A 17,238-nucleotide genomic window follows, 5' to 3' on the forward strand; every position below is an offset into this window, starting at 1 on the left:
GTGGCCATCCCCAGCACCATTTTTTTCAGGTTTCGAAAATAGAATTTTTTCCTACTAAAGTGATGACAAACGTTTGGCGAACCTGGCAATGCAATTTTTAGCTTCCTAAACCCATCCTGTGCTTTACAATGAAACGCAAAAAAATTTGCAAAATGACCGAGTAGACACCGGTGAAAACAAATGAGAGAGCCTGCGGTTCACCGGGTTGACAATGCAGTTGAACCTGGGACTGCAACTCCTCCTCCTCCTCCTCCTCGTCTTAATACTACTACTACGACTAACGAGCAGTGTTGAGGGCGCCTTCGTGAGCCGTGATGCCAGTGATGAGGGGTACGTGGTGGTGCCGTCCGTCCCTCAGAAGGACAGCAGGTTCCTCAGGCAAATACACCCCGTCCACTCGAGGCGCCATCAATATAGGGTCCATCCCGAACATCTGTAAAGGTGGAGCAGCAGAATCATCATTAACAGTAAAGACAATAGTAGAGACAAGCGCTTAACGGCCCGGTCTTCACCCTCGATTTTAACATAGCATGAACCTGCTCTGACATACCGGGCATCTCCATGTGAAAATTCAGCTCATTCCACCCAGCGGTATGACCTGTAGAGGGTTCCCAATGGCTGGTGAAAAATTGGGAATAAAAGTGCGTGTGACTGGCGAACAACTTATAGCATGCAGTTATAATTTACACCATCGCTGTCAGCTCGTCGTTCCGCGTCTTTTAATGTATGGCACTTCGAAATCTGAGAGGGTTTAAATGTGGACACACACACACACACACACACACACACACACACACACACACACACACACACACAAAACGCTTACTCGCACATATCATTGATATAATTACTGTAGTTGCTGTTGCGGTAAATGTTAGCATCATTGTTCTCCTCCACCTCTTCCTCCTCGTTTCTCTTCCTCCTCCTCCTTATCATCATCATCATCATCATCTCTCCTCCTCCATATCATCATCATAATTTCTCCTCTTCTTCCGTATCATCATCATCACCATTTGTTACTATCATCCTCGCTGATGTAGCTGTATTCGTCATTTCATCATTGTTGTCATCATTGTTTCCATCATTGTTGTCACTGCCATCATTGTCATGTCTATAAACATCGTAATGAACTGCTGGTAAATTTAGCTTATTTAATCCCAAACTAACACTAAATATTGCAACAGTTTAAAAAACGGAAGGGGACTTGATCCTGTCCTTGGCCATTCACGGTTTGCACTACTATGTGTCCCTGAATACTGACCAAAAAGTGTTGCAATGCAATGGTACAACTAAAATAAGAGAGAAATGAATCCATCATGCCAGTGCATAATAAAACTCTTGAAATCGCTCGAAAGATGGATAAAATAGCCTCGTGGTAACAAGAGTAAGCGTTCATCACCCTGATGTCAGTGACGTAAGCTGTCAGTTCATCTGCAGGGGCTTTCTGGAGGCAGGTCACGAGGGCGGGGCTGTGGGTGGTGTCAGGACAGCTCAGGTCACGTCCAATTCTCTCCGCCATTTGCCTGAAGGAACCACCGCGCGCCCAGGGGTTGAGGGAGGACCCAGACTGCGCTATGGCTCGGGAGAACAGACCTGGCGATGATTGGGAAAGCTGTAGCCAATTCTGCTCCTAATAAGTGGTATAGTGAGACCTGGGTAGTGAAGGAAGAGGACATTCGTAGGCTTAAAGATACATAAATTACAATGATTTGATGGATGTGCTGTGCGTCATTGAACACGAGACCTGGGGGGGGGGGGGAAGAGGCCTAGGACTGTGGTTGGAGAGTTGAGAGGAAAGATGGGACTTGAATGTACTGGTGTTGTGATGAGGAGGGATAAACAGATGGGTGTAGGAGTTCTCAACTTTGGGGGTACCGTTGCGAGAGACAGGCCAATGAAATATTATATATATATATATATATATATATATATATATATATATATATATATATATATATATATATATATATATATATATATATATATATATATATATATATATATATATATATATATATATATATACATATATATATATATATATATATATATATACATATATATATATATATATATATATATATATATATATATATATATATATATATATATATATATATACATATATATATATATATATATATATATATATATATATATATATATATATATATATATATACATATATATATATACATATATATATATATATATATATATATATATATATATATATATATATATATATATATATACATATATATATATATATATATATATATATATATATATATATATATATATATATACATATATATATATACATATATATATATATATATATATATATATATATATATATATATATATATATATATATATATATATATATATATATATATATACATATATATATATACATATATATATATATATATATATATATATATATATATATATATATATATATATATATATATATATATATATATATATATATATATATATATATATATATATATATATATATATATATATATATATATATATATATATATATATATATATATATATATATATACATGTATATATATATATATATATATATATATATATATATATATATATATATATATATATATATATATATATATATATATATATATATATATATATATATATACATATATATATATATATATATATATATATATATATATATATATATATATACATATATATATATATATATATATATATATATATATATATATATATATATATATATATATATATATATATATATATATATATATATATATACATATATATATATATATATATATATATATATATATATATATATATATATATATATACATATATATATATATATATATATATATATATATATATATATATATATATATATATATATATATATATATATATATATATATATATATATATATATATATATAGATAGATATATAGATATATATATATATAATGTAACCCCAGGGATATGGGACTGAAAAGGGAGGCTGTCAGAGACTGAGCAGCTTGGAGTGTGTCCATTAGGTGACAAAGGCCGACACATGCAAGTATGTAGGAGCCTTTTTATACAATCCGATCCGATAGGAACTGTGGCTGGATGAATACAGTATGGAAGGAGTGCAGAGTCTTCCCTCGTTCCTTATGCACAATGTAATAAGAAAATATCGCCGTTTATATCAGAAGAAAAATAATTGTAATTTATATTGTAAATCTTAGTCGTGAGTGATGCATTTGGCTGGTCTGATTTGGCAGGAATCGGCAAAAGAAGAGCAGAAAAGAATGTAAATAATTTTCTAATAACTTTAACATACAAACCACCAGCGCATTCCTGGTCCGTATCAGGGTATGTAGGTCAGTTAGCATAGGCCTATGGACGCAACAACTGCACCACTCACGCTGTATGGAAGGTTGACTATCAATCCCCAACATCAGCCTTCGTACAAACCCCTCAGTGGTTCTACTTAACCATAAATCCCACAGTCGACTTACCGTAGGTGTTTTGTTCTGGCTGAGCTAACAATTGTATTCTGCCTTAACGCACCAACCTGGACATTTCATTATCTATTTGAGGCTTCTATCAAGTCAACAAGATCTCCAGCGGAGATTAAAATAAAATACCCAGGTTAGACGTACTCTTTCAGTTACATATTTTCTTCGTAAGCAAAAAAAATAAAAAATGGGGGGGGGGGAGATTTGACAACCAGAGACAATTCCTGCTTGACGGGCTAAAACAGACGGTTATAAGGAGCATCATGTACCCTTGGTGAGTGGTGACAGGAGGTGGTAGCTGACAGAGGCCCCGCCAGCACTTCCCCCGAAAATGGTGACTGCAGAAGCGTCGCCCCCGAAGTGGTGAATGTTGTCCTGCACCCACCGTAGCCCTGCCACCTGATCCAGCATTCCCATGTTCCCTGGCAGTACATCGTCCTCGGTCGATAGGAACCCTGGTTTGAAGAGTAACATTTTCAATATCACTGGTTAATAAAGTATCCCCTGGACGCAAGAATACAATATAAAATAGCTCGATGAGGATTTGTACTAGAAAAGCTGATAATTATCCTAATGCAGTTAATACCCTCGTCTCCCTTGTGTATCTACCCTCTATACCTCTCACCCACACACTCCAGCTGCTTATCTCACGCACTCCGTCTATCCACTTATCCCTCACACATCATAATCCCCCTCTCTTAAATCTTACTGTACCCTCCCACCCCCTTTGGTATCTCAATTCCCTCTCACACCACATCTCCAACCCCACACAGCTGACTCCTTATTCACCTTCCAATGTCCTATTTGCCCCTCATGCCAAAATCTCTCGTTCGCCCCTAACACCTTGGCCTGATTCTCTTCCGTTGAAGAAGCTCCCTAACACCATTTCTTTAGCGATTTGTTTTACTCATTACATCATACTGACATTCTTTGTTACATAAATCCTTCTAACATCGCCATTCTCTGCCTAAATGACATAAAAAAGAATAGTAACCACACACATAAAAAATACGTAGCTTAGGAAGAGGTGATAGGGAGCTTCCTTAACCGAGGAGAATATGAGCCTTAGGAGTACAGAGGAAAGAAGACAGCAACAGATCTATTAGTCCTATCTAGGCTGTTTCTTCCCCTCTATCTCTCACTCCAGCACCTCATCCCTCTTCTTACTCGCCTCCTTCGCTGTATCCCTCACGTCAAGCCTTTCATCCCTCGTCATGATCGTCCTACTTTTTCACTCACTCACCCATCACCCCCACACGGTACTGCAACACCACCAGGATGATATCATGGTCGAGAAGGATTGCGGGACCGAACATTGAGGCACTCCCGCCGAAGAAAGCACCGCCGTGGATATACACCATCACTGGCAGTTTTATGGCCCTGTCCTTGGCACCCTGGAATGTTTTTAATAGAAGTACTTTAATCTCAAATAATGGAATGAAATGGAAAGACATACAGACAAATGAGGAAGTAAAAGAGCATCAATGGGGAGTTCAGCGGAAAGTCTGACAGATAAATGAGGAAGTAAAAGAGCGCTGTGGTGTTGATGTGGAAGTGTTAAAGCGTTCAGAGAAATTATCTGAGATGATTTGGCCATGGAAGGAGGATGGAGATTGAGAGATTGACTAGTAGAGTGTATATGGGGAAGGATGGAGATTGAGAGACTGACTAGAGGAGTGCATATGAGTGAGATGGAGGGGGAGAGAGGAAAGGGCAGATCAAGGATGAGAGTTAATTGAAGAAATATATGAGAGAGGGGAATGTGAGGAGGAGGAAGGACAGACAAATGGCAGAGGACATAGTGACATGGAGGCGAGTTGTTTGTGGCCACCCCTCATGGGATTAAGGTGCTTGGCTGTAATTGATAGATAGATTTTTGTCGGTCATAAATTATTTGGTGCCAGTTTGACCTTTTCAGCAAAATGATGTTTTACATAGTTCATTCATGCGATATCTAGACAAGTTTATTTAGCTTGGGAAATCTAACTCCAGTAGCGAAGAAGTTAATTAAGGCGATATCCATCTCTACCAGTTCGAATAATATCCTTTAACTTAGAACAAAAACATCTTGGTGTTAATGAAAGAGTTATAAAACAAAAGCGTGTATGTCAGTCTTTAACCCAACGACAACTTTCGAATAAAAATAAGATACCACAGCGAAGATAAAGACGGTACACGGGAGAATCAGTAAAGGTACCACACTACTGATATTAAAACGCACCACAGGAGTGAAGACGTTGAGGTAAAGACAGTCTTCTGAGCCCATTATCTTTGGAAATCTGCCGGTCGGGTCCAAGACGGCAGCTTGGATGCACATTTCGGGGTCTTTGGCGCCATCCCTCACTCCCTGCCACCCCTGACTGGCAACAGGGGGCTGGAAGCAGAAAGAGTAAGTACTGTACATTACCATTATCATCATTATTGTTATCATCATCGTCATTGTCATCCATCATCATCAGCCATTTATCATCATCAGTCATCGTCATCAATCATCCATCATCATCAGTCATCCATCATCATCAGTCATCCATCATCAACCATCAATCATCCATCATCATCATCATCACCATCATTATCACTGTCATCATCAATTATCATCAACGCTGGTGATAAGTTCTTGGCTGGTATTCTCGTTGGTTAAGGAAGCTCCCTAACCTCTTCCTTAGCGATTTATTTTTGGATACGGCGAGTTAATAGTTCTGCACGATATTTAGAGTACTTAGATATTAGAATGATTCATATAACGCAGGGATAGCAAGGTGTAAGAAGCGAAATGAATTACTTAGGAAGAGGTGTTAGGGAGCTTCCTTAACTGATAAAAGGAGTGATCCTAGTGAGCTAGAGTAATACAGGGATCGCAAGGTATAATAAGCAAAAATCACACAGTAAAAGGCGTTAGGGAGCTTCCTCAGCTGAAGGGAAGAGGGTCCCTTGTGAGCTACGAGTAACACAGGGATAGCAAGGTGTAATAAGCAAAATAAATCACTTAGGAAGATGTGTTAGGGAGCTTCCATAATTAAATCACTTAGGAAGTGGTGTTAAGGAGCTTCCATAACTTACGAGCTACGAATGAGATGAAGACTGACATATTTGACACCCTCCTTTATCCCACATACTGTATGTGACACCGCGGTTTATCCCACATATTTGACACCTCGGTTTATCCCACATTTTTGACACCCTGGTTTACCCCACAGTTTTGACACCCTGGTTTACCCCACATATTTGACACCCCGGTTCATCCCATTTATTTGACACCCTCCTGTATCCCACATATTTGACACCTCGGTTTATCGCACATATTTGTTACCTTGGTTTATCCCACATACTTGACATCCTGGCTTATCCCATCTGACACCCATCCAACATATCTGACATCCTTTTTATTCCACATCTCTCCACCTATCTTTAAAAATTCCAATTCTCACGTCAACGGCAGAGTATTATATGCTGGATAATGTATTTTGCAAAAGATGGTGGAAAATACAAGGACGATGGCTTGTACTGTACCGGAGACCACCGTGCAGAGTGATAATATTATTACTGTTATGGAGATGCATCAAAGAGTAGATCAACAAGGGCTTGCTAAGTTTTCTGATGCTTTCGTAAAATTTCGTATGAGAATGCTCGTTCTCGTTATCGGTGGGTTACGAAAAACACGTCGCGCCTCACGCAGATGCTACGTCCCTACTGTTACCTCGTCCACTTCTTTGACACTGGTCTGGATGAAAGTGAGAAAGATAACGAGCAAGCACTCACCTCCTCCTTCCCCGGCACTTAGAGTTCAGGGAGTTTCTGTGTCCGACGCCTCCCTAATAACTCCACACTTTTATAATATTTCTCGTGCACATCCCTCCAAGCCATTTAGCTGTTTCCGTCAACAGGAGAGTTTAGCACACTCGCAGCCCATCTCTCGTCGCGGCAAGACCTCCCGGCGGGACCAGCTCTCCACAGCAGCCGTATCAGCCGAGGGACGGGCCCGTCGTTTCGATCTGAGGGAGTGCCCTGGTCTGCCCACCAGGAGGTCGAGGCTCCTCCGCCCTAGACTACCCGCCCGACAACCCTCCCTCCGCCACGACCATGGACCAGGGCTGTGCCATCTGTGACGACCAGGACCGGGCCTCCCCTCTATACTTCCACCTGCTGCTGGAGAGCTGGGAGAGTCTTTTTCGCCCTTTCCATCACGGGCGTGGGGGTTGAGGGCAGCGTCGGGGCGGCTTCCACCTGAGCTCTTCGGCGCCTCCTCCATCGGTGCCACGCTGTCTACCCGGCTCCCGTCCCGCCCTGCCCTCGTTTAGACCATTGTGCTGCCGGCCTCACCATCCACCGCCAAGCCCCGCCCTGCCTCGTCGATCATCGGGCAGCCGATCTCACCACCAACCATCGCACCTTCCCCTGCCTCTGCAGCCTTTCCCTTGTTCGCCAGTTTGTTGTCCCCGCTACGCTCTCATTGGAGAGCTTTATTCCTGCTTCTTCCCTGACGGCCTCTTTGTTTGCCCGTGTCCCAACAAGTGCGGGGCGAATATTACAACAACAACAGGAGAGGTTAGGTATTTTCTTTCAGTCTATTGGAGGGGAACCTATTAATACATTCTCTTCTCTCCGTCAACTGCGTCTTGCTCTCCAGGAGTCTAGTGACTGTTCTTGGACCCGATACAATTCATTATACTATCATTCATCATTTTCCGTAATAATCTCTGCTGTTTTTACTAGATCTTTATAATAGTAAATAGGATGAAGGTACAAGTATATTACCCACTAACTGAAAGATGGGTATAGACCTCCGTTTCCTAAGTCAGGTTAGGATCATTCTAATGTGTCTAAATATTGTCTCATTTGTTTGACAGCTTGGGTGTGCAAATTGTTTGAGAAAATAGCGTGAGACTTGTTTCTGATCTAGAGAAGAATGACTTCTTCTCTCCTTCATAAAGTGGGTTTCACAGAATATAGTGTACAGTCGTGGCCATAAATAATCACCTATCCTCCTGTACCCCGTGCCTCAGACTGGCTACTTTTTGCGCGGCAAGTCACAATGGAGTAAGAGGAGCTGAAAAGGAGGGGCCAGAGAGAGAGGGGAAGGTGGGTGGGGGGACGAGCTATGGTGCTGGGTGGAATGAGGGAGGGGAGGGAGGGTAGGTAGGGGAGAGAAAATGAAATGCGAAGTTGTGGCCACATAATTTGTCTATTTTCTTTCATTCAGAGCATCATATAGAGGAGTTACTATTCGGTAGATAATGCTGCATTACACATTGTATAGCGGCGTCAGATAACAAGCTTTAGATAGATGGTGATATCAAGGACTGGGTCGTGAGAGAAATATACTGACGTGACAGATCAAATATTTGTACAGAGCCAGATGTTTGTGTTTATCCGTGTATTTTGACTTGAGACACAGAATGGAATCTGGATGGCTTTGACTTCCGTAATGTTTGTGTAAGAAACGTCCTCTACCCTTACATGTAATTAATTTTTAGAACTAAATATTATATGCAACCTCTGACATGGATGTGTCCATAGCAAATATGACACCCTTGTGGTATACGTTCCGTCTATCCTTACATGTAATTAATTTTTGGAACTAAATATTATACGCAACCTTTGACATGGCTGTGTCCACAGCAAATATGACACCCTTGTGGTATACGTTCCGTCTATACAGTCACCATCATGTCAGGTCAATAAATATTAAATGACATCTTTATATGAAAAGGCTATTTAAAATGATTGGAGAAAAGGTAAATAAATTTGATGTCTGTGCTCATGGGTGGATATGATAACGGTATCTCTCATAATCTGTCAGGGGGAAAATGAAACGAAATCCTACCCAAACTCCCAAAATATATCCTTGTCAATGTTTACCGACACTGGTCAAGCCAAAGCAACCAGGAACGCCTTCCTAAGTAGACCAGTGGCCCCATGCCTTAAAAACCTCATGCAGGCTTCGCTGCACCGGGGAAACAATGTGGTTGATGGTTTGCTGGTTTCGTCTGAACAGCTCCCATTTGTCCTTGGTGTGCTGGAGGAGGGGGGCCCGTGTCCTTTCGTTCTCTTGTTTCCACACGCTGACAGTCTGAGCCCACACAGTTTCGATGGCTCTTCACTAATATTTGATCTGTCACGTCAGTATACTTCTCTCACGAGCCAATCCCTGATATCACCACCTATCAAAAGCTTGTTATCTGATGCCGCTACACAAGGTGTTATGTAGCTTTATCTATCGAATAGTAACTCCTCTATAGGATGTCCTGAATGAAAGAAAGTAGACAAATTATGTGGACACAACTTCGCATTTCATTCTCCCTCCCCTACCTACCCTCCCTCCCCTCCCTCACTCCACCCAGCACCGTAGCTCGTCCCCCCACCCACTTCCCCTCCTCTCTCTGGCCCCTCCCTCTCAGCCCCTCTTACTCCCGTGTGACTTACCGCGCATAAAGGAGCCAGTCTGAGGCACGGGGTACAGAAGGATAGGTGATTATTTATAGCCACGACTGTACATCAGGCAACCTGCTCAGTCTATTTACCACATAGCGCCATGACATTCCCTGCCAGAAGGAGTGTCTTCCTCTTTTTATGTGGATGATTTTGCAATTTGGTTTGCTGGCTTCTGGATGTCTGTTGTTGAGAGAAGAATGCAGCCAGTATTGGATAGGGTTGCCAGCTGGGCAGACAGAGAGTTTCAGTTTTCTTCGAACAAAAACATAACTATACACTTTTGTAGAAGAAGGGGAGTTCACACAGACCAAGATATATATCTAAGTGGTAGCCGGCTACCGTGCGTGGAGGAGACAGGTTTCTTGGCTAACGATTGACTGTCGGCTGACTTGGAATTTGCTTTTGAAAATTTTAGGAATCTTGTAAGCATGCAATGAAACTGTTGAGGGTACTCTCTCACCTAGTTCGTGGGTTGCCGACCTAAAGTCACTCCTACATCTATATCATACTCTAGACTTTGGCTGTGACATCTACTCCTCTGTGTTCTCGATCCTGTGCTTTATGCTGGTGTGCGACTTGCCACTGGAGCTTTCAGGTCCTCCTTGATTCATAGCTTGGTGGAGGCTGGAGTGTCTGTCTTAGATCTGGAGCGCAAGTCATTAATCATTCGCTGCTGGAACTGTGTGAGACATATGCCAGAATCTCAGCAGTTTGTGTGCCACAGCAATCTTCTTCTTTTTTTTTTTTTTTTGGTGTTATGATTCTCATCCTCGCACTCCGCATCCCTTTGGGTACAGGATCAGACAGATGATGGGGGACTAAGATCTCTCTGCCGTCCTGTCTACCTTGTTGGACTCCCAAGGATCGCTCCACGTTTCCTTCCAGAAATGCACGTTTGCAGAGATTTTGAAGGTACCAGGTTTTCAGCCTCTGCTCAGACTCTCCACCTGTAATTTTGGGAACATTCGGCTGTTCATAGAGGCACTGTCCCGATATATACAGATGGTTTGAAGTTAGACACAGGAGTCGGATTTGGGGTGGTGTTCCCAGATTTTATGAGGGAAGGAAGTCTTCCTCTTGATGCCTTTGTTCTTACTGCAGTAATTATTGCTGTTGCTGTTGCTTTTGCTCTTAAACAGTTTTTAGCAGATGAAGACGCTTCTTTTACGATTTTCAGTGACTCTCAAAGTGCCCTGTTGGCTCTTGAGTCTCTTAATTCACCTCACCCGCTGGTCCTCGTCGTCCTTGAATGGCTTTTCCTGATTCAGCAGTGAGTTATGCTAGTCCAATTTTGTTGGGTTTCTGCACTTGTTGGTGTAGAGGGCAATGAGAGGTCTGATACATTAGCTAAAGTCGCGCCTTTTTGACGACCCCCTGCCAACTACCCACTTCTTGCTACTTATGTGACATTTTCCTTGAAGTCTGCGATTCGAACCTGTTGGCAAAGGCAGGGGGATGCTGTTCTTAATAAAAAATTAAAGGAAATTATTCAGAGGGTGGGTGTACAGACAGTTCTCCCCTCCATGCCTTGGCGACTGGAGGTGGTTGTTGTTCAGCTTCACGTGGGGCACTCACGGCTTTCTCATGGATTCCTGATGTGTGTGGGACTCAGCCATGCTGCGATGAGAGCAGTGTTCCCTTAGTGTCCGTCACTTGCTGGTCGAGAGTCAGAGTCTGGGGGTCCTGCGTCAGAGGTGTTTCAAAGATAAAAGGGAACAGATTAGGCGTACCGTCTCTCTTCCAAGCTTGGAGGAACCTCTGGCTATCCGACTGACATTTTTCTATTTGTAAAGTGGGTCTCCTCCACATGTTATAGTAATAGAGTTTTCGATTTTTTTGTTATTTATCCTTGGAATCAGACATTACTTTTGTTTTAGCATGTAGGTTATATATAGATAGATAGATAGACAGATATATATATATATATATATATATATATATATATATATATATTTATATATATATATATAATTTTTTTTTTTTTTTTGCTCTATGTGACCAAGTTGTTGCGGTGCTAATTTTTAATATCGCAGTTCAGTAACCTAACCATATTCAGTTCTGTTTTACTTTACCGAATCAAATCTGGCATAACCATAATAAACTTTACCTCACCTACCCTAATCTAACATAACCCCATCTAACTGTAGCTTCCCTAACCTAACCCAATCATTTTTTCCCTACCTATCCAAAGCTAACATAACCATAATTATCCCCTGACCTAACCTAACATAACCTGACCATATTCAACCTCACTTTCAGGTAACAGTACCTAATATTATATCTACTGAGAGCTGAAAAAATAAAATCTATTTCTTACTCGATTCCTGAGTTACTGAGACAGGCTTAGTGAAGAGTATGGCACGATAGATTAGGTAATGTGTGCTTAGTTGAATTAAATTAGGTTAGATTAGATTAAGTAAACTATGGGATCTGATTAGTTGTTGAATCACTAGCTTAGTCGAAGTAGTGTAACTCTGACGGAGAGGTGGGATTAAGTCGGGTTGGTTAGTAAAGCTAGGTTAGGTTATTAATGATACTGGAAGATAAATTACGTTAAATGTAGCTGCTTCGGTAGGTACGTAATATTTATTGGATTTTTTTTTCATTCATTTTCTTCATCCTCTGTTCATCTTCTGGAAAGAAAAAAATCAACCCTCACCTACCTTAAACCTTAAGCTACCGACAGGAGGCTGGGCGAAGGGAATGGCACGATAGGACCAGAAGGGAGCGTCTTTCACGGTTCTTTCCACCACGCCCTTTACCAGCCCTCCCTCAGTCTTCACCACAGGGGCCTCTTCCACCTCACTCTGCACCGCCACCACCATCACCATCAGCAGCAGCAGGATTCGCATTTTGTGCTCTCCTTACAATCTGTTAGAGAGACGAGAAAGGGACATTATTATTGGGTGTCATTATCAAATTTACCACCACTTCCTATCACAGCCAAAACCATCGGTTACGTGATTATTAACATCATCATCATTAATCTCATCACTAGGACTCTCATCTTGATTTCGTATCTAAGAAAAAAAAATGAGAGAAAGGTATCAGTTATAAACACATTTTACTGTCATCACACTTATCATTCTCCAAACTTATTATCAATTTCATCAATGATGATAAGCCTCGGACAAGGACTGACCAAACGATGACGACCAAGGACCAGACAAAGGACATAGTTATCGGAACGTGGAATGTAAGGGGAGCGAATGATGAGGTGAAAGAGAGAGAGATTGTCCAGGTGCTTGAGGGTGCGAAAGTGGATGTATGTGGAATAACTGAAACAAAATGGAGAGGACAAAGTGTGAGAGAATGGGAGTATGGATGGGGTATATGTGCAGGAGTAGGTGAGAATGAGAGGGCAAAGGAAGGAGTATGTATAGTTGTGAGTAAAAGATGGAAGAAGAGCATAAGACAGTATGGATCAGTTGGGTCAAGGATTGTGTGGGTAAAGTTGAAAGTTGGAATACATATGTGGGCGATTGTGTGTGTGTATGCGCCAACGCAAGGTAGTGCTAGAAGAGTGAGAGAAGAGTTCTGGACAAATGTAGAAGTGTGCATGGAAAAGTTTGGAAGGAATGAGAGAGTGTTTTTGATTGGTGATATGAATGGTACAGTTGGGAATGTGAAGGTGGATGGAATAGTTGGTGAGTGGGGTGTGCCTGCTGAGATAGATGAGAATGGCAGTGCGTTAGTGGACATTTGTGCTGGGAGGGGGTTGGTGATAGCCAATTCCCTCTTCAGGCATAAAATGATGCACATGTATACATGGCGAGTGATGAGAAGGGTGGGTGGTGAACTGAATGAAAGGAAGGCAATGATTGATTATGTGTGTGTGGATGAAAGGATGCGAAGATATGTAATGGATGCAAGAGCTCATAGAGGTTGGGGGAGTGGATTTTCTGACCACTACTTGGTGGTGGCCAAATTAGGATTCAAGTAAGATGGAGGAATAGAAGAAGGGAAAGACGAGAGGAAAGAGTAGTTGCAAGGAGAGTGGAAAGGTTACAAGAGGATGAGAAAAAGGCAGAGTATAAGAGAGAAGTGGAGGAAAGATTGGGCAAATATGAATTGGAGCAGATGGGAGATGTGGAAGGTGTGTGTAGGATATTTACAGAAGAAATATGTGCAGCATATTATGTGGTGTGTGGAAGGAAGAGAAGACGGAGGGGGGTGCAAGGAACAGCGTGGCGGACTGAAGAGGTGAGACAGGCTGTGGCACAAAAGAAGAAAGCATACAATGAATGGATGAGAAATAGGGGCATGGAAGAAATTGAGAGGCGGAAGAGGGAGTTATATGTAGAAAGAAAGAGAGAGGTGAAAAGATTAGTAAGAGAGAGTAAGAAGAGAGTGGATGAGGAATTTGGAAAGAATTTGTGTGTAAAGTGGAGGGTCTGTAAGAAAATGTTCTGGAAAGAGGTGAAAAGAGTAAGGCAGGGTGGAAGTGAAGTTAGCAGGGGAGTGAAAGATAAAAATGGTAGATTACTAGTGGAGAAGAGAGAAAAAGTGAGCAGATGGAGAGAACACTTTAAGGAATTGTTGAACATAGAGGATGGAAGTAATGCGAGTATAAGTGGCTGGGGAATGGCTGGGAGAAGGAGGGAGGTGAGAAGACAGGAAGAAATCAGTAGGACAGAAGTTGTGGAAGCAATGAAGAAAGTTAAATTGGGGAAAGCCCCAGGAATTGATGGAGTGTGTGGTGAAATGCTGAAGCATGGGGGAGAGATAGTAGTAGAATGGATGTGGAAGATGTGCAGATTGGCCTGGGAGGAAGGTAGAGTCCCGGAGGATTGGAAGTAAGGTATAATTATTCCCTTGTACAAAGGAAAAGGGGAAAAAGAAGTGTGTGGTAATCATAGGGGCATTTGTCTTCTTAGTATAATAGGAAAAGTGTATGCGGCAAGAGTAACAACAACGAAGAAAGGTATGGCATGGTGGGATGATGAGGTTAAGAGAGCAGCAAGATCAATCTGAGAGTAGAGGTAGAACAGGAGAGATAGGAGAAGTCAGAGAAATACCGAAAATTGAGAAGCTGAGGATCAAAAAACAGGGAGATGAATACAGGACCAAAGTAGGGGAGGAATTAGAATCAGTGAATTGGAATGAAATGGATCTGGACAGCCTGTTGAATGCATATAGGAACTGCTTAGTTAGAAATGCTAAAGCGGTGTGCGGTGCGGCAAGAGTAACAACAACGAAGAAAGGTATGGCATGGTGGGATGATGAGGTTAAGAGAGCAGTGGAGGAAATGAGAAAGAAGTGGCTACAGTGGTTACAGGACAGGGGTTCAGTTGAAATAAGAACTGAATATACTGACAGCAAGGAGCACGTAAAGAGACTAGTGAAGAGGAAAATGGAGGAAGTAAATGATGATCTAGGACGAAAAATGAATGCAAACTACTCTGAAAATAGGAAGTTATTCTGGAGAGGTGCGGAAATGTAGACGTGAGAGCGGAAAGAAATGTGATGGTGTGGAGGATGTGGGTAGATTATTGATTGATTGACTGATTGAAAATAATGAAAATCTGGCAGCACAACTGCGACGGTCATATGCCGCCGGACAACAAGGTAAAGGACCCAGCAAAATATCTATCTATCTATCTATTGCCAGATGCCTTAATGACTTATATGGGGGGCCAAAAACAAATCGCCTCCACGGCACCCTGTCCCCCACCATTTCACTGCCCTGCTCCCAAGTCACCCCCCACCCTCTCATATACCTCTCCACTCCATCCCTCCATTTCATCCTTGGCCTTCCCCTTCCTCGCTCCCCCTCCACCTCACTCACATACACTCTCCTCGTCAGTCTCTCACTCTCCATCCTCTCCACATGGCCAAACCACCTCAGTGTGTTTCTCCTAATGCTTCCTATCACATCGACATCCACAGCACAACGCTCTTTCACATCCTCATTTGTCAGCCTGTCTCTCCATGTGACTCCACAGACTACTCTCAAATAACTCATTTCCACTGCTCTCACTCTTGACTTGTGTCCCTCCAACAACGTCCAAGCTTCACTTCCATGTGTTAGAGTTGGTATCACAATTCTGTCATGTAATAACTTTTTCAATTCCATGCTCACTTCCCTGTTTCTTATCACTGCCTTCAAGGAACCAGCAACCTTTCTTCCTAGTTGTACCCTTTCAAGCACTTCACCCTCCAAACTTCCATCCTTACTTATCACACTACCCAAGTACTTAAACGTACTCACATTTTACATTTCATCATCCATCCTTACTGTACATACACTGACTCCACCTCTCTCGAAGACCATAACTTTTCTCTTCCCTACATTCACCTTCAGATTGTTTCCTACACAGTCTCCAAAACTCATCCACCAAGCCTTGCAGCTCCCCTTCGTCTTCACTTAACAACACAGTATCATCTGCAAACAACAGTACAGGGAGTTTCCAAACGCTGCCCTCTCTCATTAGGGCCACTCCAACATCCACTGTCCTACCTTGTATCTCTTTTATAACCCCATCCATATACAGATTGAACAACCATGGAGACATGACACATCCCTGTTTCAACCCAACCTTCAAATAGAAAAACTCACTCAGTTCACTATCTACACGCACTGCAGCCTTAGCACCCTCATACATACTCTTCACAGCATTCAACAACAACCCATCTACTCCATATATTCTTAATACTTTCCACAATCTTTGTCTATCCACCCTGCCATATGCTTTCTACAAATCCATGAAGGCCACATAAAACTTCTTTCCCTTCTCTAGAAACTTTTCCACTAAAGATCTAGGAATAAATATCTCATCTACACAACGGCTTCCCTTCCTAAAGCCTCCCTGTTCTTCTCCAACTAATTCCTCTGTTATTTCCCTAACTTTGTCAATAAGTATCCTACTGCATACTTTTCCTATTACACTAAGAAGACAAATGCCCCTATGATTACCATACACTTCTTTTTCCCCTTTCCCTTTGTACAAGGGAATAATTATACCTGACTTCCAATACTCCGGGACTCTACCTTCCTCCCAGGCCAATCTGCACATCTTCCACATCCATTCTACTACTATCTCTCCCCCATGATTCAGCATTTCACCACACACTCCATCAATTCCTGGGGCTTTCCCCATTTTGGCTTTCTTCACTGAGTCCAAAACTTCCATCCTACTGATTACTTCCTCTCTTCTCATCTCCCTCCTTCTCCCAGCCACTCCCAGCCACTTATACTCGCATTACTCTCACTCTCCATGTTCAACAATTCATTAAAGTGCTCTCTCCATCTGCTCACTT

The 17,238-nt window shown here is 41.7% G+C and overlaps 1 protein-coding gene across 1 annotated transcript in view; it reads right to left on the bottom strand.

Moving 5' to 3' along the window:
- LOC145393036 (cocaine esterase-like) overlaps window positions 1-12,830 on the bottom strand; it is a 54,767-nt gene extending 41,937 nt beyond the window's left edge. Inside the window, exons 1-6 of the mRNA XM_080267373.1 lie at window positions 12,642-12,830; window positions 5,768-5,920; window positions 4,790-4,940; window positions 3,816-4,001; window positions 1,400-1,593; window positions 283-433 (exon numbers count right to left, since the gene is read on the bottom strand). Of these exons, the coding sequence (XP_080123499.1) occupies window positions 283-433; window positions 1,400-1,593; window positions 3,816-4,001; window positions 4,790-4,940; window positions 5,768-5,920; window positions 12,642-12,830 (1,024 nt within the window). The remainder of the gene's footprint in view (window positions 1-282; window positions 434-1,399; window positions 1,594-3,815; window positions 4,002-4,789; window positions 4,941-5,767; window positions 5,921-12,641) is intronic.
- Window positions 12,831-17,238: the final 4,408 nt, after the last annotated feature.

Source organism: Coenobita brevimanus, chromosome 3, assembly GCF_032717465.1.
Source record: "Coenobita brevimanus isolate Jiangsu-jjx chromosome 3, ASM3271746v2, whole genome shotgun sequence".
NCBI classification, from domain to species: domain Eukaryota; kingdom Metazoa; phylum Arthropoda; class Malacostraca; order Decapoda; family Coenobitidae; genus Coenobita; species Coenobita brevimanus.